The 22,961-nt window shown below is 42.8% G+C and overlaps 1 protein-coding gene across 4 annotated transcripts in view; it reads left to right on the forward strand.

The window, feature by feature from the left end:
• Positions 1-22,961, forward strand: part of LOC132823136 (janus kinase and microtubule-interacting protein 2-like) — a 135,719-nt gene that overhangs the window by 4,190 nt on the left and 108,568 nt on the right. For 3 of the 4 annotated variants that reach the window (XM_060836682.1, XM_060836684.1, XM_060836685.1), the window contains exons 2-4: positions 3,396-3,893; positions 16,769-16,969; positions 18,516-18,614. In XM_060836682.1, coding sequence (XP_060692665.1) covers positions 3,396-3,893; positions 16,769-16,969; positions 18,516-18,614 — 798 coding nt within the window. Of the gene's footprint in view, positions 1-3,395; positions 3,894-16,768; positions 16,970-18,088; positions 18,143-18,515; positions 18,615-22,961 lie in introns of all 4 variants that reach the window. The other variant, XM_060836683.1, reaches the window with a different exon arrangement.

The raw sequence follows: 22,961 nt of genomic DNA on the forward strand, positions 1-22,961 counted from the left end.
ATGATTGGACTGGCTCAGTGGTTAACACTGCTGCCTCACAGCACCATGGACCTGGAGTTGATTCCACCCTCGGGCAGATGTCTGTGTAGAGTTTGCACATTCTCCCTGTGTCTTTGTGGGATTCCTCCCACAGTCCAAAGGTGTGCAGGTTAGGGTGGATTGGCCATGTTAAATTGCCCCATATTGTCTAGGATTGCATAGGCTATGTGGATTGGCCATGGGAAATACAGGGATATGGTGGTGAGTTGGAGTCTGGGTGGGATGTGAACTTGATGGGCTAAATGGCCTGCTCCCACACTGCAGGGATTGTGATTGTGTTCAGCTCTTGGCACCATGTTTTCAAGAGGATGGGAAAGCATTATTGTACAGAAAAGTTTCTTAAGAGCAGCTCATGGGAATGAGGAACTGAGACTCATTGCCTGAGAGAAGAGAAGGCTGAGAGGCGATTTGACAAAGGTATCTCAAATTTGCAGGGTTAAGAGGTGAGGATGTTTGCACTTTGCCTCACGGATACATGAATTAATTTGGCCTGTTTCTGTGATGTAACCATTCGATAAATTTCTGCTCAGAATCATTACACGCATTATTGTTCCTGTTTTAAGTCCCTTCAAATTTTCACATGTTAATAAAAAAAAGAAAAAGCAGAATAAAACTTAAAATTTACTCACTGACTATCCCAGTTGAGTTCCACTTGAACTACTTTGATTTTGCGTTCATAGAATCGTACAATACAGAAAAGGTCTTTCAGCCTAGAGTCTGCACAACAAACAAAATACTACTCTAAATCTAAACTAGTCCCATTTTCCATCACTTACCCTTCAAAATTTGAGAGATTTCCCTCTTCAACCACCCTCCTAGGCAGCACACTCCAGACTTCCATCACCTTCTGGTTGAACACATTTTTCCTCAAATCCCCTCTTGATCTTATAGAGTCACAGAGATGTACAACATGGATTTAGATCATTTAGTCCAACTCGTCCATGCCGACCAGATATTCTAAATTAATCTAGTCCCATTTGCCAGTATTTGTCCCATATCCCTCTTGAACCCTTCATATGCATATACCAATCCAGATGCCTTTGAAATGTTGTAATTGTACCACATCCTCTGGCAGCTCATTCCATACACACACCACCCTCTGTGTGAAAAAGTTGCCCTTTGGGTCTCTTTTATATCTTTCCCCTCTCACCCTAAACCTATGCCCTCTAGTTCTGGACTCCTCTACCCCGGGGAAAATACCTTGTGTATTTACCCTATCCATGCCCCTCATGATTTTATAAACCTCTACAAGGTCATCCCTCAACCTCTGACACCTCAGGGAAAAACAGCCCCAGCCCTCCAAAGCTGGTAACATCCTGGTAAATCTTTTGCCTTTCACCTTAAAATTATGTCTCCTCATTATTAACACTTAACTAAGGGGGAGACAGTGAGGTCTGCAGATGCTGGAGATCAGAGTTGAGTGTGTTTCAGGAAAAGCACAGCAGATCAGGCAGCATCCGAGGAGCAGGAAAATCGATGTATTGGGCCGCAGCTTTCTTCAGGATCCTGAAACACACTCTCAACACTTAACTAAGGGGAACCATTGCTTTCTATTCATCCTGTCCATGCCTCTCATAACATTATATACCTCAATCAAGTCCCCCATCAGCCTTTCCTGGAGCGTCGGAGGCTCAGGGGAGCCTTATAGAGGTTTACAAAATCATTAGGGGCATGAATAGGATAAATAGACAAAGTATTTTCTCTGGAGTGGGTGAATCCAGAACGAGAGGGCATAGGTTTTGGGTGAGAGGGGAAAAATTTAAAAGGGACCTAAGGGGCAACTTTTTCATGCAGGGGGTTATGCATGTATGGAATGAGCTGCCAGAGGAAATGGTGGAGGCTGTTACAATTATAGCATTTAAAAGGCATCTGGGTGGGTTTTGACGGATGTGGGCCAATTGCTGGCAAATGGGACTAGATTAGGTTATGATATCTGGTTAGCGTGGATCTAATAGACTGAAGGGTCTGTTTCCATGCTGTACATCTCTATGACTCCATGACTCTACTGTAAAGAAAATAATCTGAGCTTGTCTAATGTTTCTTCATAGCTGTCTTTTGTGCTTGCATACAAAAAATGAGAGTTCATTACTCATCAATCCAAATCTTCATTACAATTGAAAATAAATCAAAACCCTGTCAATTTTCTTGTTAACTTCACTGAATCTCAGCACCATGACTCCTGGACAGACTCACTGATAAAAGATTGCAATTTTGCTATTTGGGCAATTAAAATGAGAATTCTAATGCAAATGCTCATGTGGAAAACTGATATTTACATGTTACCTTTCACTACCAGTGAATGTCTCAAAGCACTTAATAAATAATAAAGTCTTTTTGCTGCATAATCATAGAAAATGAAGAATCCAGTTTGCACATAACAAATTCTTTTAGACAGCGATATGATAACAAGCTGACAGTCCCTTTATTCTCTGTGATGTTGATTCATGGATAGAATCCTGACAGTGTGGAAGCAGGCCATTTAAGCCTGTCAAGTCCACACCAACCTCCAAAGAGCATCTTACCCAGATCCACCCCCCCCCACCGACCAACTTCGCCTGGCTAACCCACCTAGCCTGCCCATCCCTTGGCACTATGGGGCAATGCAGCAGGGTCAATCCACCCTAACCTGCACATGTTTGGACTTTGGGAGGAAACCAGAGGAAACCCACACGGACACAGGGAGAATGTGCAAACTCCACACAGACACTATGAGGCAGCAGTGCAAACCACTGAATCACCGTGCTAGTAAACATTGACCAAGTGACAGGGGATCAGTACCCTAGTCATAAAGTACAACATAACAACATATGTTGTTTTAGTACAACATAAAAACAAACCCTTCAGTCCAACTCGTCCATGCCGACCAGAAATCCTAAATTATTCTAGTCCCATTTGCCAGCAGTTGGCCCTTATCCCTCTAAACCTTTCCTAATCATCTGCCCATCCAGATGCCTTTTCAACATTGTAATTGTACCAGCCTCCATGACTTCCTCTGGCATTCCATCCATACACTACCCTCGATGTGAAAAAGTTGCCCCTTAGGTCCCTTTTAAATTTTTCCCCCCTCACCCAAAACCTATGCCCTCTAGCTCAGGACTCACCCACCCCAGGGAAAAGACTTTGTCTATTTATCCTATCCATGCCCCCAGTGATTTTATAAACCTTCTATATTCTTTGACATATTGCGATTGGATAGTTTGTATCTAACTGAACCTAATTGGAACCTAACACCTCTGAGCCATGTACTGACCTTTCACCCTTCAGTGTTTCCTTGCAATTTTATTTCCCCAGCGTGCTGCTTTTGTTTTCTTGATTGGGGTTCTAATTATTATTTTTGGTGTTGCTTTGTTTCCAAGGTTAGTAAACTCGAACGGGAAAAGGTACAAGAGGTGAAACGTATCCGAGAGCAGGAACAGCACAAGCACACAGCAACCGTCACGGACCTAAAAAGCAAACTCCACGAGGATAAAATAAAAGAGCTGCAGTCTGTCCGCGAGACATTGATAAAGCAACATGAGCAGGAACTGGCTCGCACTGTTAAAATCAAAGACAATGAGATTCAGCGATTAAAGTCACTTGTGAACGCGCTGCGAGATGGTAGCAGTGACAAAGTAAGAACAGCATTGTTTAATGAGGCCCGGGATGAAGCCCGGAAGATGTTTGACTCTGAGCGCTTGAAACTGCTGCAGGAGCTGAACGAACTGAAATCCGCCAAGAAACAGGTGGAAGAATCGCTGAACAACATGATCCAGTCCGATAAGATAAAAGCTGGAAACCTGAGAAGTGAGCACCAGTCTCACCAGGAGGCCATTGCCAAAATCAAATGGGAATCTGAGAAGGAAATCCGAAGGCTGGTGAGGAACATTCATTTCCTGACTATGTCCCTCTGATATTTGGTGGGTTTGTTATTACCAAGGATTGGGGTGTTGACATCAAGGGTTCCATGAGTCAAATGGTTAAAAGGGATGTGGAGAAAAATCCTGGTAAATTTATTTTTTTGGGGAGTTCCTATGATCTTTTGGACATTAGATAAGCACATGAATATGCGAGGAATGGAGAGGTATGGACTAAGGCCAGGCAGAAATGATTAGTTTAATTTGGCGTCAATACTTGTGAAGCTAGAAGAACACAGCAGGTCAGACAGCATCCGAGGAGCAGGAGAGTCAACGTTTCACGCCAAAACCCTTCATCAGGGCCCTGTCTGACCTGCTGTGCTCTTCCAGCTTCACATCTATTGACTCTGACTTACAGCATCTGCAGTCCTGTCTCCGAGTTTAATTTCGCAGCTTGTTCAACACAACATTGTGGGCGGAAGGGTCTGTCCATGTGCTGTTAAACTGGAAGATAAAGGAGCAGAAACTAGACCATTCGGTCCATCGAGTCTGCTCTGCTATTCCATCATGGCTGCTAGTTTTTCCACTTCACTTTACCACTTTTCCATTCCATGCGTCACCACCCTTGAACTCCACCCCTCCCAACGCAACAAGGACAGAAGCCCCCCCCCCCCCCCCCCCCCCCCCCCCCGGTCCTTACCTTCCACCTCACCAACCTCCGCACACAACATATCATCCTCCACCACTTCTGCCATCTCCAAACGGACCCCACTACCAGAGATATATTTCTCTCCTTGACCAGTGTTCTGAAAAGATCATTCCCTCTGCGACTCCCTTGTCAGGTCCACGTTCCGCACCCCCCACTCCCCAACTAGTCCACACCCCACTCCTGGCACCTTTCCCTGCCACTTTTGCCACACGACTGCCCTCACGTCCATCCAAGGTCCCAAGGGATCCTTCCACATCCATTAGAAATTGACCTGTACCCTTACCAATGTCATCTACTGCATCTGTTGCCCCCAATGTGGTCTCCTCCACATTGGGGAGACAGGACGCCTTCTTGTGGATCACTTCAGAGAACATCTCTGGGACACCCACACCCACCAACCCCACCGCCCTGTGGCTGAGCACTTCAGCTCCCCCTCCCACGACCCAAAGACATGCAGGTTCTGGGCCTCCTCCACCGTCAAACTCTAACCACCCGATGCCTGGAGGAAGAACACCTCATCTTCCACCTTGGGACCCTGCAACCACATGGGATCAATGTGAATTTCAACAGCTTCTTCATTTCCCCTCCCCCCGCCCCCACATCATCCTAGTCCCAAACCTCCAACTTGCCACCGCCCTCCGGACCCGTCCATCACTCCCCCCTCTGACCTATCACTATTACCCTCACCTTCATCCACCTATCACTTTCCCTGCTACCCGCCTCTAATCCCACCCCTCCCTTCCCATTTATCTCTCAGCCCTGGCGCACAAGCCTCATTCCTGATGAAGGGCTTATGGCCAAAACGTCGACTCTCTTGCTCCTTGACTTGCTGCGCTTTTCCAGCACCACACTCTCGACTCTGATCCCCAGCATCTGTAGTCCTCACTTTTTCCTCCTTTTAGGTTTCTCAACCCCATTTTCCTGCTTTCTCCACATAACCTTTGAACCTCTTTGGCAATCAAGAAATTTTCCACCTCTGTTTTAAATATACTCAATGACCAGGCCTCCACAGCCTTCTGAGGCAAAGAATTCCATAGAATCCCGACTCTCTGGCTGAAGAGGTTTCTCCTTCCCTCCTTTCTAAAGGGTCTTCCCTTTACTCTAAGGCTGTGCCCTCAGGTCCTAGTCTCTTCTGCCAATGAGAACATCTTTCCAACGCCTACTCTGTCTACACCATTCAGTAGTCTGTAAGTTTCAATTAGATCCCCCCCTCATCTTTCTAAACTCCATTGAGTACAGAGTCCTCAAACATGTGTTCAGCCTGTTCTATGTTCTATTGCAATTTTTAGACAGCTCTTAAATGATTTGAGCAAAGCACTGGTTCTCTAAATTGGTTCACTTCCCAAATGCTTGACCTGCAAGGCAGTAGAGTCAAAACAGGGTGGTGATTCATAGGAATATATGAACAAGAGTAGGTAATTCAGTCCAATAAATCTGCTCTGCCGTTTAATAAAATCAATCACACGATGCCTCTCCCCCACCCTATCCCCATAACTCTTTTACAATATTGGTAATCGATCTCCCCTTTAAGCATATTCCAGGATCACATTCTGCAGCTTTTTGGGATGGAGAATCTCAAAGATTCACGACCATCTGTGTAAAATAAAATCATAGAGACATTCAACACGGAAACAGGCCATTCGGTCCAACTCATCCATGCCGACCAGATATCCTGAATTAATCTAGTCCCATTTACCAGCATTTGGCCCATTGTCATCAAGGTTCCAAATGGTATCTCTCTCATTTTTAAATTGTCCCCCCAACCCATCGGTTCTTCACTCCTCAACCAGGAGAATCACGTTGCCTGCACCTACCCAAACTATCCCTTTAAGTTTCGGTGGGAGCACCTGTTGCTCTTCATAACTCCAAAGAATACAGGCCCACTTTACCTGCTCTCTCTTCATTGGACAATCACCATCCTGGGAGTAAGTCTGGTGAACCTTTGCTATATACCCTCTATGGCAATGACATCTGACCTGAGACAAGTAGACCAAAACTGCACACAATACTCCAAATGTCATCTAATAAACTGCTATATAATTGAAGCAGGACTCCCTTACTGCTGCACTCAAACCCTTGTGTGAGAAATGATAATTGTTCATTAGCCTTCCTCATATCCTACTACACTTGCATGGTATTCTTCACTGGCTTATTGATAAGGACACCTAGATTTCTTTGTACATCAAACTTTACCACTGAAGAAATACTCCACACATCAGTGTTCCCGCCAAAGTGAATAATCTCTCAATTTTCCTTCTTATATTCCATCTTCCGAGTTCCAGCCTTTTCGCTAAGCCTGGCTGAAATCTCTCTGAAGGTGTTTTACATCTTCCTCATAACACACACTCTCGCTTGTATCATCTGCAAATTTGAAAATCATACATTTATTCCCCACATGCAAACCATTGATATATATTGTGATTAGCTGGGACACACATAACGATACTTGTCATATGCAGCTAGTCACAGCCTGACAATGTGAGAATGACTAACTGTTTTAAGCCCACTCTGCTTCCTGTCTGTTTGCCAAACATTGATCTATGGCAGTGCATTACTTCCTATCTTATGTCCTTTAATTTTGTTAATGAGTCTCCTTTGGCCAACATTATCAAAAGCCTTCTGAAAATCCAATTATACCATGTCCATTGACTTCCCTTTAATCTATTTTGCTAGTAGCATCCTTAAAAAAACTCCCATGATTTTCCATTTGCATCTCCAGCTGAATTTTCCCAATTATATAATTATTATCCAAAACTCCAGTTCTCATATCCTTTGTAATAGAGTTTGATGTCAGACTAACAGGGCTGTAATTCCTCATTTTCTGTCTTGCTCTCTATTTAAATAGTGGGGTGACATTTGTGACTTTCCAGTCTCCAGACATCATTTTTAAATGTCGGAAGACAATCATCAATGAATTGATTAAGTCCACTACCACCTCTTTCAACACTCTGGGATGTAGAATATCAGATCCTGGGGACATGTCAGCCCTATTTCCATTAATTTCTGCAGTACAGTCATACTAGTAATGTCCTTCAATGTTTCATTCTCCAGATGCCACAATATTGAATTCTGCAACGCCATGTTCCAGCACATTGTCAGATGTGTAGTGAATGCTGTATTAGCTGAGACACGCGATAGGCATCTGTACAGTGGTGCCTGAAAACAAAAACATGCGAGTTTTATTTTTCATTGTGTTATTTTTTGGTTTGGGACTACATGCTTATAGTATCCAGAAAAAGAATTCATGAAGTTATTCCAAGTAAACAAAGTAACCACTGGAACAGAATTATTTATCTGAGAGAGCTCTCAGCAAGTTAAATAATAACTTGCCTTTATTAGAGATTCCTGGCTGTAGCTACGGTGATGAATGATCCAACTGAAAAGGTAGTAGGAGAGATGAGTGACAAAAGATGCCCTTAGTGAACAAAATAAACTTTAGAGTTCTGAGGAAGGGTTACTTGACCCGAAATGTAAACTTTGATTTCTGTCTACGGATACAGCTGACCTGCTGAGCTTTTCCAGCAACATCTGTTTTAGTTTTCGAAAATAAAACTAAACATGGACGGGTTGGACTGAAGGGTTTGTTTCCATACAGCACTATGTACAACTCTACGTAAGCTCTTACAGAGCATTTTATGATAACCATGGCATTGCGTCTTCTATGAAAAATACATAAAGGCACTGCCTTTATGAATAGCCTTGAACTGTTCATTTCCTTCATTTTATGGCACTGTTGGGTACTATTCCATACCATGCAATAAGAGAACCAAATTTCTTTCTCAAATGTTGACTGTCTTATATAGTTATTAAATTGTTAATCAACTTTTTATAATATTGGTAAAGGCATGTGAAAATGGTTGTCTGGCGAATTTTCAGTCTCCACTAACTAATGCATTTAACAGCCTCTCTGACATAGCTTTACCACCACAAATGATGAAAAGAATCATTAGATTAACAGTTACGTTGATCAAAACATAGAAAGGACATGCCTCTACCTTTTCCCCTTGCTGCCCTGTGATCTATGTGGGAGCATTTTGCAATTACTGCCCTCCTTTTGGTGTAGTCAATTGGGCTCCGCGTTTTCCCAAAGGTAAAATCATTCAACTCGATTTGTGGAGGGTTTCTCCTGTTCACCGTCGCTGATGATGGATTGGCAAAAGAAGGAAAAAAGGGGTGAGCTACTTTATATCCCTGAGAATGTTGGTGACATATTTTTCCAACAAAAAAATGTCGAGAGACACCAAATGATACATCTCCATCATGAATTAACTGAAAGAAAGTAACATAAAGGCTGTGTGTCTTTTTATTGCATTGGGAAAATCAAGCAGGCACTTTTTAAAAAGCTGTTTATGCATGTGGTAATATATACAGAAAAAAAAAGGTGACTTGCTTGAATATGTTTTCGCTAACCTCACTTTTCTTTTGCATTATTGATCTTATGTTGCTTTTGACCTCTCTGCAAAATGATGGATGACACTGCTGCATGTTTTTACTTTTCTGTTACTCTCCAGTGTTTCACAATGGTCCAGGGACCAGACACGGTAGAGAGTTTATTTATGCCTTTTGTTTTCCTTAAAGATTGGCAACTTTCCCAGGAGTGACCTTGGTTTACGAGGTCAGGAATACTGATTAGTGATGCCCACATTGGAGTGCATAGTAAACACGTCCAATTCTTCTGTGCACATTTATTTTATTTGTTAACTTTTGCAACATGCTGTAGAGTCAGACAGCACACAGAAACAGACCCTTCAATCCAACCGGTGCATGCCAAACATAATCCCAAACTAAACTCGTCCCACCAGCCTGCTCCTGACCCATATGTCTCTAAACCTTTCCTATTCATATACTTATCCAAATGTCTTTTGAACGTTGTAACTGTACTCACATCCATCACTTCCTCAGGAAGTTCATTCCACTTGCGCACTACCCTCTGTTGTGAAACAAAATTGCTCTTCATGTCTTTTTAAAATCTCTCTCCTCTCATCTTAAAAATGTGCTCCTGAGTCTTGAAATCCCCCATCTGAGGGAAAGGCAGCTACCATTAACTCTATCTATATTCTCTCCTTATCTTATAAACTTTTATCAGGTCATCTCTCAACCTCTTATACTCCAGTGAGAAATATTCCAGCCTATCCAGTCTTTCTTTATAACTCAAACTTTCCATATCCTGTAACACCCTGCTAAATCTCTTCTGTTCAGTAATAACCATGCATAAAGAGCACAATATCAGCATAATTTTATAGTAAAAAGTGAGGTCTGCAGATGCTGGAGATCAGAGCTGAAAATGTGTTGCTGGTTAAAGCACAGCAGGTTAGGCAGCATCCAAGGAACAAGCATCCCCACCTTTTATCTTAGCCTGCCTGGCACCCTCTCCTCATTCCTGATGAAGGGCTCTGGCCCGAAACGTCGAATTTCCTGTTCCTTGGATGCTGCCTAACCTGCTGTGCTTTAACCAGCAACACATTTTCAGCTCAGCATAATTTTATCCCTATAATGCCTACCTTATAAACAGAGTCAAAGGTAGATGCATTTGAAGGGATGGTGCATTTGAAATGAATCCAGTCGGAGTTTCTAAGTATGGATGATAGCCATAATGTGTAACATTAAATATCTGAGGAGACTGAAGGGGGATCTTGTGGAAGTGTATAAGATCATGAGAGGCATGGATAGGGTGAATGCACTCAGTCTTTTTCCCAGGGTTGGGGAATGGAGGACTAGAGGGCATCAGTGGAAAAGGGACAAAACTGGAAAAAAATATTTATAGACTGCATTCAGTACAGAGATGAGGTTTAGACCTTTTCAAAAGGTGAGAGGTATTAAATGTATTGTATAAAATGTTACAATTCTTTTCATAGAATTCATAAAATCCCTACAGTGTGGTAGCAGGCCATTCGGCCCATCGAGTCCACACTGAATCTCTGAAGAGTGTCACACTGAGACCCACCCCCATATCCTACCCCTTTCACCCTGCATTTCCCGAGGCTAACCCATCTAGCCTACACATCCCTGGACACTATGAGCAATTTAGCATGGCCAATTCATCCTAACCTGCACACCTTTGGATTGTGGGAGGAAACCCACGCCGACACTTGGGAGAATGTGTAAACTCCACACAGTTAGTCGCCTGAGGCTGGAATCGAATCCAAGTCCCTGGCGCTGTGAGGCAGCAGTGCTAACCGTTGAGGCACAATCCAGAAGGAGCTTTAAGGGTGCTAGTTTTGTTATAGAATTAAGTACAGAAGTCTAGAAACTTCCTCTCATTTTTTTCTAAGAATAATATTTTGCTCTGAATATTAGAAAAGCAAAATACTATTACTCCAGGCAATTGGTCATAAAACGTCCTGGAGAAACTCAGGAGGTCAGGTGACATCTTTGGGGAGTGGAACTAAATAAAATGTTGTCTGGTCAGTATCCCTTCGAAAGAGGATAGAGGGCATAAAATAATAGCCAACACACAGACTAATAGCGCAAAGCCTAGGGGATTTGGAATGAGTGAAGTTGACAGACAAAACCTGTCAGGAGGAGGTGTCATGACAGGATTGTGAATAGCTGTCCAACAGCAAAGAAGGAAGGAATGGTGAGGAGGGGGGATGAAAAATTAAACCAGTAATGAAACATGAATCAAAGTGGTGGCAGAGGTTACAATGTAAAGTTATTGAACCTGATGTAAATCCAGTTGTAAAGTACTCCGTGTAAAGGTGATTTATTCCTCCTTAAGCATGTCATAGAGTCATAGAAATGTACAGCAAAGAAACAGGTTCAACTTTGGTTCAACTTGTCCATGCCGATCAGATATCACAACCTAATCTGGTCCCATTAGCCAACACTTGGCCCAGATCCCTCTAAACCCTTCCTATTCATATACCCATCCAGATGCCTTTTAAATATTGTAATTGTACCAGCCTCCATCACTTCCTCTGGCAGCTCATTCCATACACTCAGCACCCTCTGTGTGAAAAAGTTGCCGCTTAGGTCCTTTTTATAACTTGCCCCTCTTGCCTTAAACCTATGCCCTCTAGTTCTGGACTCTCTCACCCCAGGGAAAAGACTTTGTCTATTTATCCTATCCGTGCCCCTCATGATTTTATAAGCTTATCCCTCAGCCTCTGATGCTCTAGGGAAAACAGTCTCATTTGAGCGCTGGAGCAAGATAAGGTCAGAGTGGGTGCAAAGGGGAGAATTGACATGATATAAGAACATTGGAGCAGGAGAGCACATTCAGTCCCTTAATCCTGTTTTGCCATTCAACAAGATCATGGCGAATTTACCTCCCGGCCTCAACTCTTCTTTTGTGCCTGCTTAGTATAACATCTTTGATGTTTATAAATATCGAGCTATCTCCTATATAAATTAACTCAGTGATCTAACTTCAGTGACAGTCTGGGATAGAAAATTCCAAGCATTTACAAACTTCAGGGAAAAGCAATTGCTTCATATCACAGTTTTAAATAAGTGTTCCTTATTCTGAACTGTGTCCCCTGTTTGAGATTCCCCTTGGAGTGGTAATATCATCTGAATATCTACCCAATCATGCCCTCTCAGAATCTTGTATTTTTTATTAAGATCACTCTTCATTATTCTAAATTCTAATGAATAAAGGACCAAACGTTTTAGCTGTTTGCCAACCCATTCAAATTAAACAAAGAATCAGCAATTGAATCTCTTTTGAATTGCCTCTAATGCCAGTATATCCTTCTTTAAAATCTGGGGTCCATAATTGTACATAGTACTCCAGGTATGACCTCACCAACAGCCTGCAAAATTGTAACAGGACTTTGCTATTTTTAATCTCCAATCCCCTAGCAATAAAAGCTAAAATTAAATTTCTTCTCTTAATTACTCACTGTAATTGCGTGATTAATTTTCACCTCTTATGCACAAGAACAGCTAAATCCTTTTCCCTTGCACTTTTTTGATGTCTCGTTCCCTTCCAATAACTGTCTGCCTTTTGATTCTTTTTACTAAAGTGGATGACTTCACACATTCCTACATTAAATTCTATCTGCTGATCCCCAATCCATACCTAATATAATCCTCAAACCATGAGCTCCCATCTTGTGCAAGAATGTTTTGGTGGCCACCCTATTGAAAATCTTCTACAAATCCTAATATCTTACCAGTTTCGCTTTATCAATTCTGTTTGTTGTATTCTTAAAGAACTCTCAAATTCATCAAACGTGATTTTCGGCATGGTGGCTCAGAGGTTAGCACTACTGCCTTATAGTGCCAGGGACGCAAGTTCGATTCCACCCTCAGGTGACTGTGTAGAGTTTGCGCATTCTCCCCGTGCCTGTGTGGGTTTCCTCCAGGTGCTCCAGTTTCCTGCCACGGTCCGAACATTTGGAGCTTAGGTGGATTGGCCATGCTAAATCACCCTGTAGTGTCCCTGGTTGGGTAGGGTGGTTATTGTGGATATGGGGTTATGGCGGTGGGATGCTCTTCAAAGAGTCAGTGCAGACTCAATTGGTCAAATGGCCTGTTTCTGAACTGTTGGGATGCTATGATATTTTCACATGTTGACTCTATTTGATTGCCTTAAGCTTTTCAAATTGTCCTGCCATTTCTTTCTTCAGAATGGATTCTAGCATTTTCTCCAGTGAGAGATGTTAGGCTAACAGGTCAAGAGTAATAAGGGCGTGGAATGTCCTGTCTGCAACAGTAGTAGGCTTGCCAACATGAAGAGCATTTAGATGGTCATTGGATAAACATATGGATGATAATGGAATAGTGGAGGTTAAATGGGCTTCAGATTGGTTTCACAGGTTGGCCTGTATAGCGCAGTTATGTTCTATGTTCTTGCTTTCTATCTCCCTCCCTTTTTTCTGGAACAGGGACATTTTAATGACTATCCACTCCAATGTAACCATCCTCAGATCTAGAAAATTTCGACCATCAACCTCTGTTACCATTTCCTTATATAACCTTGGATATAGGTCCTCACTATTCCCGCTGGTTTGTCAAATACTTTATCACTCATGATGGAGGCTGTTACAAGATCTTTCCTCCCATTAGCACCTTGATTGTCAGATATGTTTAGCATCCTCCATCATAAAGAACAATATTGATTTAAGTTTATTATTTCCCTGTTTTTAAATCCTCCACACTGAACCACTCTCATTTTATACAAGTGTTGGAACTCCTAATTTTTGAAAAAAATAATTTTGCCAATTTTCTTTCATAATTGAGACTTTCATAATGACAGGAGATTGGAAGCTTATGCTCATGATTATAGATTGAATGGAGGTGATTTACTGTTACCCAGTCTGCACGTGTTCTACTCATTGTAGAGGAGATCACATTGTGAGCAGCAAATGCAGTCTGTTAAGCTGAAAAGATACACAACCACTGCTGAACCAGCGCGGCATTTCCATTTCTGGCACCAGTCAGCTATATGGATTTTTGATTGCCAATTGAGAAACTTTTTGTCACAATTTTACACCTATTTGGTGTTCCTCAATTTCATTCTAATTCAGAATCTGTATAGAAAAATTGAGCTTTTCATTTGACCAGCCTCAATTCAAATGAAAGAACTATTTTCAAGACCCAGCTGAATTTCCTGCTGTCCAATTTCTATTTAACTATAGGAACTGGTTTACAGAAGAGAAGATATTTTCTGTAAGAAATGTGTTCATCATAATACACATCAGAGACAATTCACAGCCTTCACATTTCCTTAGGGGTGGCTCTTGGAAAGTCTTTGCCTTCATGGTGTATTTTGAAGTAGTCTTCATGTTCAACTGTTGCTTGATACATCTAACCACTTATGCAAATGATACATTTCACTATTACAACTCTGCCTCAGTCTGTATCATTATGATGTAGAGATGCCAGTGTTGGACTTGGGTGGGGAAGGTCAGAAGTCAGCTGAGAACAGGTTTATTTGAAATCACAAGCTTTCGGAGTGTCGTCCCTTCACCTGATGAAGGAGCAATGCTCCGAAAGCTTATACTTTCAAATAAGCCTATTGGACTATAACCTGACATCTGTGTGACTTGTGACCATATCATTATGGCCAGGCAAGGAGGGTGTGAATTAACTTCGCTTTTTTTACAACCTCCTCAAATGAACACAACAATGTTTTTTTTTAAATTATACTGGCCTACCTTACTTCAATTTAAAAAACTGTTAATCACTTCACCAGAAACTCCAAGAAGCAAATCACAAGTTTTTCATGAGTGAAAGACTGAACAATTTTGTTACCTCCTGTCCCCACTAAAAAAAGGACATGGCACATATACAAACACAGGTACGAAGTTTAAAAATGGAAGAACGTCCAGTGCAACATGGATGATACAAGAACATGGATATTTAAGACCTCAGGGTGTCTTCATATTTTAACCTGAGACCATATTTGCTTGGTTACGTCCGGTATTTTCTGTCCAATTTGTTATTACCAGGTTCTTTATTCTTCAGGAGGCTGAGACAGCGTAGCAGCCTTCCCCAATACCAGTTGGAAGTCAATCTCCCTGCTCTGTCAGAAACAATAGCTCCCTACAATATAGCTGATTTGTGCATTATAGTGTCTGAGTTCTTTATTTTCTGACAAGTTGACCGCAGCCAATGTGTTTTTTTTAATCTCTAACAAACATTTTACATAAAGATAAATGAAACAAGAGCTAGAGATCCAATTGACAAGTTTAAGTCTCTTTTGATAAGATGTTCTTAGTTATTGTTTCATGCTTATTGATGGATTTGTGAACTTGATTCAACCTATGCACAGGTGATCGCTGTGCTCATTTTTAAGTCAATGTATTCTTTCCATTCCACTAAAGTCCTCAAAATCCAATGATGGAAGTCCAAAATTGATAACCCTTATTTTACCACCATTGTGTTGACATGTTTATTGGAATGAATGCTGTACACACGGGCAGAGTTATTATCTCTGGACTGTTCATCCAGAGAAAGTGAGGACTGCAGATGCTGGAGATCAGAGTCAAAAGATGTGGTGCTGGAAAAGCACAGTCAGGAATTCCTGATGAAGAGCTTATGCTTGAAACATCGATTCTCCTGTTCCTCAGGTGCTGCCTGACTGGCTGTGCTTTTCCAGCGCCACACTTTTTGACTGCTAATCCAGAGGCTCAGGCAATATCTCGGGGATCAAGGTTCAAATCCCACCAGAGCAGATGGTGCCATTCAAGAAGAATCTGGAGTCAAATGTCTAATGACGACCATTGCTGATTGTTGGAAGAACCCATCTGGGTCACTGATGCTCTTTCGGGAAGGAATCTGCCATCCTCACCCAGTCTGGCCTACATGTGACTCCAGACCCACAACAATGTGTTTGACTCTTAACTACCCTCTGGGCAATTAGGGATGGGCAATAAATGCTGGCTTTGCCAGTGACGCTCTCATCCTGTGAATGAATAAAGGGAAAAAAACACACTACCTGAAAGTCAGCGGGTGTTACATCACTTCCCTGGAGATCATCACCACCCAGATATGTCCCAAATATGAATCAGACTGTGACCAGACAATAATGAAAGACCTATCCCTGACCCTTATGAGGTAATGACTCAACTTTATGGCATCCACCCTGTCTAAACCCTAATACCTGTGGACAAATGATTGAGTGTTCGGCAAAACATTGTCCCTCGCAAATGCACAGATGTATTAAAAATATAAATGTATCAATGGGTACTCACACCAGTACTGAGAAACAAAACTGCACAATGACATTGGGAATAGATTTGTGTATCCCACTAAGAAAAATTCGAATAGCACAAACTTTGAATATTGTCTTTACTGACATAAACTGGACAGCATAGGCAGCTTGTTTGTGATTAGATTCTAGAGTGGTTGTGTTGTATTTTCTTGCTGAGGTTACTTACAATGCAAAATTAAGACTGATGCTAGAGACAAGGTCCATACACAGGAGCATAAATTAGGCCATTCAGCCCATTGAGTCTACGCCACCATTCAATCATGGTTGATAAGTTTCTCAACTCCATTCTCTTGCTTTCTCCCCATAACCCTTGATACTCAAGAACCTGTCTATCTCCGTCTTAAATATACACAAAGACCTGGCCTCTACTGCCTTTTGTGGCAATGAATTCCATAGATACACCACTCTCTGGCTGAAGAAGTTTCTCCTTACCTTCGTTCTAAAAGGTCTTCCCTTTACTCTAAGGCCGTGCCCAGACGGAGACTGCACTGACTCATGGTATTTGCTACCTCTTTGTGTTTCAAGATGGATGAGATTAAAGCTAAAGATCGAACAATCTTCTCCCTGGAAAAAGAGTTAGAGGTGCAAACAGGTTACACACAGAAGCTTCAACTCCAGAAAGAGGCACTCGATGAGCAGTTGTTCCTGGTGAAGGAAGCAGAATGTAACATGGGTGTGAGCAGCCCGAAACGTGAGATCCCAGGCACTGATCGCCCAGGCAGTCCGGTAAGCAATGCAAACATTCGATACCTTTGAGAAATACCGTTACTGCTTAGGAAAGGAAAGCTTGTATTTATATAATGTCACCTCTATATTATATACATCACAAAATAATGGAAGCGCATTCAGTGATGCAACACCCATCATCAACTCAGAAGGAAACATCATGAACTGAACAATAAATTAATCGACTTTTAGATACATTTGGGAGGGGTTAGCCAGGATACTGCGAGATTGTCCTCTTCTGTGATCAGTAGAAGGCCATCTTTAATGTCCAGCAATTTACTGCCTGCATCTTAGTGAAACTGCACCACTCCCATCAATACAGCACTCTCTCCAGTTTGCTGAAATGCCCATCTAGATAATGCTGTTACACTGTGGAATGGGGAGAGCTTAACTCTTACACAGAAACATAGAAGATCGGAGCAGGAGGAGGCCATTCGGCCCTTCGAGCCTGCTCTGCCAATCATCACGAATATGGCCAATTGTCCAACTCAATGGCCTCATCCTGCTGTCTCCCCATAACCTTTGATCTCATTCGTCTAAAGGGCTATAGCTGCCCCTTGAATACATTCAATATTTTGGTATCAGCTACTTCCTGTGGTAATGAATTCCACAGGCTCACCAGATAAAATGTATTAAATTGTATCCAGATAAAGCAATTACTTTCTAAACCAATGTTCATTGTTTGTACTGCAGGATCAACTCTGCAATATAATCTCCTGATGATGTCCTCCTTTAAAATTAAGGCAAATGAAACGTGTCCTTTCCCCCTCCCAGACTGATGCAAAGTTGAGTTTGTACAGATTAGAAAGTATCAGTTTGAAATTAAGTGCACTATTTGCCGAACTGTATCAATTGTGATAAAATGGAGCAATAAACATTTAGCTTTAATTTCTTATTGGAGTTTGCCATTTGTTTTCTGCATTTAGCTGCTTGCTTGATTCTTGAACAGTCAGCAGTAGAAGCTTGTCAGTATACGCACTCCCTGAGCATTCTGGTCTCCCTGCTGTGGGAAAGATGTCATTAATTTTGAAAGGGTTCAGAAAAGATTTACAAGGATGTTGCCGGGGTTGGAGGGTGAATAGGCTGAATAGGCTGGGGCTGTTTTCCCTGGAGCGTCAGTGGCTGAGAGGTGACCTTATAGAGATTTATACAATCACGAGGGGCATGGATAGAGTGAATAGCCATGGTCTTTTCCTCAGTGTAGGGGAGTCCATAACTAGAGGGCGTAGATTTAAGGTGAAAGGGAACCGAACGGGCAACTTTTTCATGCAGCGGGTGGTGCGTATATGGAATGAGCTGCCAGAGGAAGTAGTGGAGCCTGGTACAATTACAACATTAAAAAGGCACCTGGATGGGTATATGAATAGAAAGAATTTAGAGGGGCAAGTGCTGACAAATGCGACTAGATTAATTTAGGATATCTGGTTGGCATGGACGCATTGGGCCAAAGGGTCTGTTTCCGTGCTGTACATCTCTATGACTGTGACTCTACTGCTCAGCTGCATTGCACTGTTTTATTATTATTCTGTAATATCCTTGTACACAGGACCTGCGAAGAAATCAACGCAAGATTGCAGACCTGAACTCAACAATTCGGAAACTAGAGGATAGGAACACGCTGTTGGTAGATGAAAGGAATGAACTCGTAAGTGACTGAAGTTGGAAGTCTCTTTGCATATTTACGATCATGGGTCAGAAGTCACACCTCACCCTCCTCCAGCGCCCCAGAGTCCCTGGGTTTTAACAAGCTCATGAGAAGCATCCCATCCTAGTTTTGAGTGACAGACTTGTAACATTATGTGTCAGCACAACTGACAACTGACTTCTCCTGTATCTTTGGTATATCCTACCCCACAGGGCTGAGGTGGCTCTGTCGTTGTGGTGATTGATAGACATCTAAATTTTAAATACATTGTGGGGTTTGGGGGTAATGTGGACTATGGCCCTTCAGGGAAGGAAATGTGCCACCCTCATCTGGTCTGGCCTACATGTGACTCCAGCCCCACAGCAATGAAGGTGTCTCTTATCTGCCCTCTGAAACAGCCTGGCAAGTCACTCGACCATGACAAATTCTAATGCCGTTTTGAGTCAACATCTAGCAAGTGGACTGCTGTGGTTCAAGATGACAGCTCACCACCGCCTTCCCAAGGGGCAACTAGGGACAGGCGATAAATGCTAGGCCCAGACAGTGACTCCCACATCCCACAAATGAGTAAAAAACAAATCCATGATTGTGTAGAATGGCAGAGGAGACACAAGAGGCTGCATGGACGATTCCGAGTTCCTGCCTTTCACGATGCACTGAACTGTCATCTTCAATTATGTAATGGCTATTGGGAGCAAGGCTTTTAATATCATTGTTTCTAACTCAGCCAATAATGCCATCGTTACCAACCTGCTAGTGAATAACTAACTCAGTCAAAACAGTCAGTCTCTCACGATCTTTCTATTTTGCATTACTAATACTTAAAGGATAAGAGATTTCTCATGTTGTCAGCATATGGCCTGAACCAGACTAAACCTTGCGTTGCACTTTGAGCTCAGAATGCCTCCAAATAACAGAGTTTTTCTCCAAGTCCCTTTGATTCCAGTTTTGCTCGGGCTCCTTGATGCCACACTCTGTCAAATGCAGCCTTGATGTCAAGTCCTGTCACTCCCACCTCACCTCTGGAATTCAACTTTTTTGTCTGTGTTTGAACCAAGGCTATATTGAAGTCAGGAGCGGAGTGTCCCTGGCAGATTGCAAACAGAGTATCAGTGAGCAGGTTAATGTTGAGCACATGCTTCTTGATAGCAGTGTTCAACACTCCTTTCATCACTTTATTGCTCATCATCAGAAGTCTAATGGGACTGCAGTTGGTCAGAATGACTTTGTCCTGCTTCTTGTGTGCAGGACCTACCAGGGCCATTTTCCGTATCATTGGGTCGATTCCCATGTTGTGACCACACTGGGTTCTGCAGCAGAAGTCTCTGTACTGTGGCTGGAATGTTGTCAGGATCCATAACCTGTACTTCCAGCCATTTTTGTTATCATTTGGAGTGAATCAAATTGGCTAAAGACTGGTGTTTGTAATACTAGGGACCACTGGAGAAGGTCAAGATGGATTATCCACTCAGCACTTGTGGCTGAGGATTGCTGCAAATGCGTCAACCTTATATTTTGCACTGATGTGCTGGGCTTCCCCCTACATTGAGGTTAGGGATATTTGTGGAGGCTCCTCCTCAAGTGAGTTGTATAATTCTCTATCTCCATTTATGACTGGATATGGCAAGACTTCAGAATTTGGATCTAATCCATTACTTGTGGTATTAGTCCTGTCTCTCACTTCCTGCTTCCATAGATTGGCATTCAAATACTCCTATTTTGCAGCTTTACCAGGTTCACACCCAATTTTTAGCTCTGCTTGGTCTGCTTCTGGCAAAAGACCACTATATTGCTGTGTGTATGTAGTCACTTATAGACCAGACCAAGTAGGGTTTGTAGATTTCCTTCCAATAAAAGGGATTAGAGAACGATGTGGTCTTTCTGTAACAAGCAAAAATGTTTTTATGGTTATCATTAGCCGAGACTAATGTCCTTTAGGGAAGGAAATCTGCCATCCTTACCAGTCTGACCCACATATGATTCCAGACCCATACAATGTGATTAACTCTTTACTACCCTCTTGGGCAATGGCGGATGGGCCATAAATGCCCATCCCTCTTCCCCATCCTCCCTTTCCCCTCTCCTCTCTCTTTATCCCCTTTCTTTACCCCTCCCCTCTCCTTTTCCCCCTCTTCCTTCCCTCCTTTCCTTTCCCCTTTCCCACCTCTTCCTTTCCCACCTCTTCCTTTCCCACCTCTTCCTTTCCCACCTCTTCCTTTCCCACCTCTTCCTTCCCCCTTTCTTTTTTCCCCTCTTCCTGTTCCACCTCTTTCATCCCTCTTCCTTTCACCCCTCCCCCTCCTCTTACTGTTCCCCTCCTCTCTTCCTCCTTTTTTCCTCCTCCCCTATCCCCAGTCCCATTCCTTTTTTCCTTTGCATCTCTTCTTTGTCCCTTGCCCCACTTTCCCCCTTTCTTTACTCCTTCCCTCTTTTCCTTCCCTTTCCTTCCCCCTCCCTCCTTTCTTCCATTCACCCCTCCCTTAACTCTTCTTTCCCCCTTCTCTCCTCCTTCCTTTCCCCCCTCCATTCCTTCTTCCTTCCTTTCCTCCCTCCACCTTTCCTTTTCCCCTCCCTCCCTTCTCCCTTTTCCCCCACCCTCCCCCCTCCCTCTACCTTTCCTTCCCCCTCCCTCTCCCCTTCCTGACCCCCCTCTCCCCTCCTCCTTTCCCCTTCCCTCCCCTCCTCCTTTCCCCTTCCCTCCTCTCCTCCTTTCCCCTTCCCTCCCCTCCTCCTTTCCCCCTCCCCTCCTCCTTTCCCCTCCCCTCCTTCTTTCCCTTTCCCATGCCCACCAGTCAAAATTTCACCTTTGTTAAAAGTTCTTCAGAATGCACTTCAGTCTTGAGGGGCCCCTCCCTCTCACATATTGATAGTTCTTCCCTCTAATCTCAGGCTTCCTATTGGTCACCTAATCTGGTGAACCTGCCACCATCTTTAATTGGGAAGTGGTCACGTGGCCACGAACTTAGGAAAGCTCAGAATAGACTTTTGTTCCCTGTTTGCCCACGGGATATGTTTATGGCTGGCAGGGGCAGCATTTATTGCTCTATCCCTTGAGAAGGTGTGACACATCTTACTTCAGCTAGCAGAGAGTTATCCAGTGACCAAACTCCCAACTACCGCAATCAAAACCACGAATGGGCTTGATCGAATAAATAGAGAGAAACTGTTCCCGCTGGTATAAGGAACAGGAACATGACGGCATAGATTAACAGTGATTTGCAAAAGCTAGAATGAAATGAGAAGTAAACTTTTTTTTTCTCTCAGTGAGAGTTCCCAATATGGAAAGCAGTGCCTGGAAATGTGATGTGGGTAGGTTCAATTGGAGGGCAGTAAGTGTTTATTTGGATAAAAATACTGGGAAGGTGATGAAAATCTCTGAATCTGTCTGTTTTGAAACGCAAACCAGGAGTATGCCTTTCATCGGGCCTGTTGCGTTGTCTGTGTTATTGACTGGGCCAGACCACTCAAAACATTCTTCAGTTTGCAACCCAGACCATAACTTTGCAATTTGTTTCAGTAACTGTACAGTGAAAATTACTCGGAGTGAGGTTGACTACCAGGTTTGAAAACAGATTCACAAGATTACACAATGAAGCACAAGAACACAATAAAGAACCCCTACAGAACTCAGTCTATCCAAACTAGACTTAATTAGGCTGTTCCAAATGTATAAAACAACCCCAATAAGCAAACCCCTTTTAACAGTAGAAATGGAACAAATGCTTATGAGCTGAAGTTAGAAGGACAGAAGGGGAGGGCGAGACAGAGAGAGAGACAGAGGGAGAGAGAGAGAGAGCCTGTATCCACACAGCTGAGCTCCTAACTAGTTCTAGGTTGAACTGCTCAGCTAGAGAGCTGACCGCTCCCCTTTCATTATACAGGTCACTTCTAAAACATGACCACATTGGCCTGAAGTCTGATCTGTTTACATATAAACAAAAGGCATCTCAAAATCCTTTTCATCTCTGTACAAACTAGTCACCTTGGAGCCGGGAGGGTTTTATGACCCCTCTGGGAAAAAAAAAATCAAGGACACAGTATCCTTGAGAAAAGAAACCGCTTTTAGCAAAAAGAGACCAGCTTTGTGACACCTGTATGACTGCTGATTCTGTATTAAACATTAAAAAAAATGTTGTTTCTTTAAATTTAGTTGGATGCCAACAATATGGGATAAAGCAGGAGACTGGCACTAGAGAATGATGAAAATGTGTTGCTGGAAAAGCGCAGCAGGTCAGGCAGCATCCAATGAGCAGGAGAATTGACATTTCGGGCATGAGCCCTTCTTCAGGAACGTTTCCTGAAGAAGGGCTCATGCCCGAAACGTCGAATCTCCTGTTCCTTGGATGT

The sequence above is a fragment of the Hemiscyllium ocellatum genome, chromosome 16, assembly GCF_020745735.1.
Source record: "Hemiscyllium ocellatum isolate sHemOce1 chromosome 16, sHemOce1.pat.X.cur, whole genome shotgun sequence".
Taxonomy (NCBI): Eukaryota; Metazoa; Chordata; class Chondrichthyes; order Orectolobiformes; family Hemiscylliidae; genus Hemiscyllium; species Hemiscyllium ocellatum.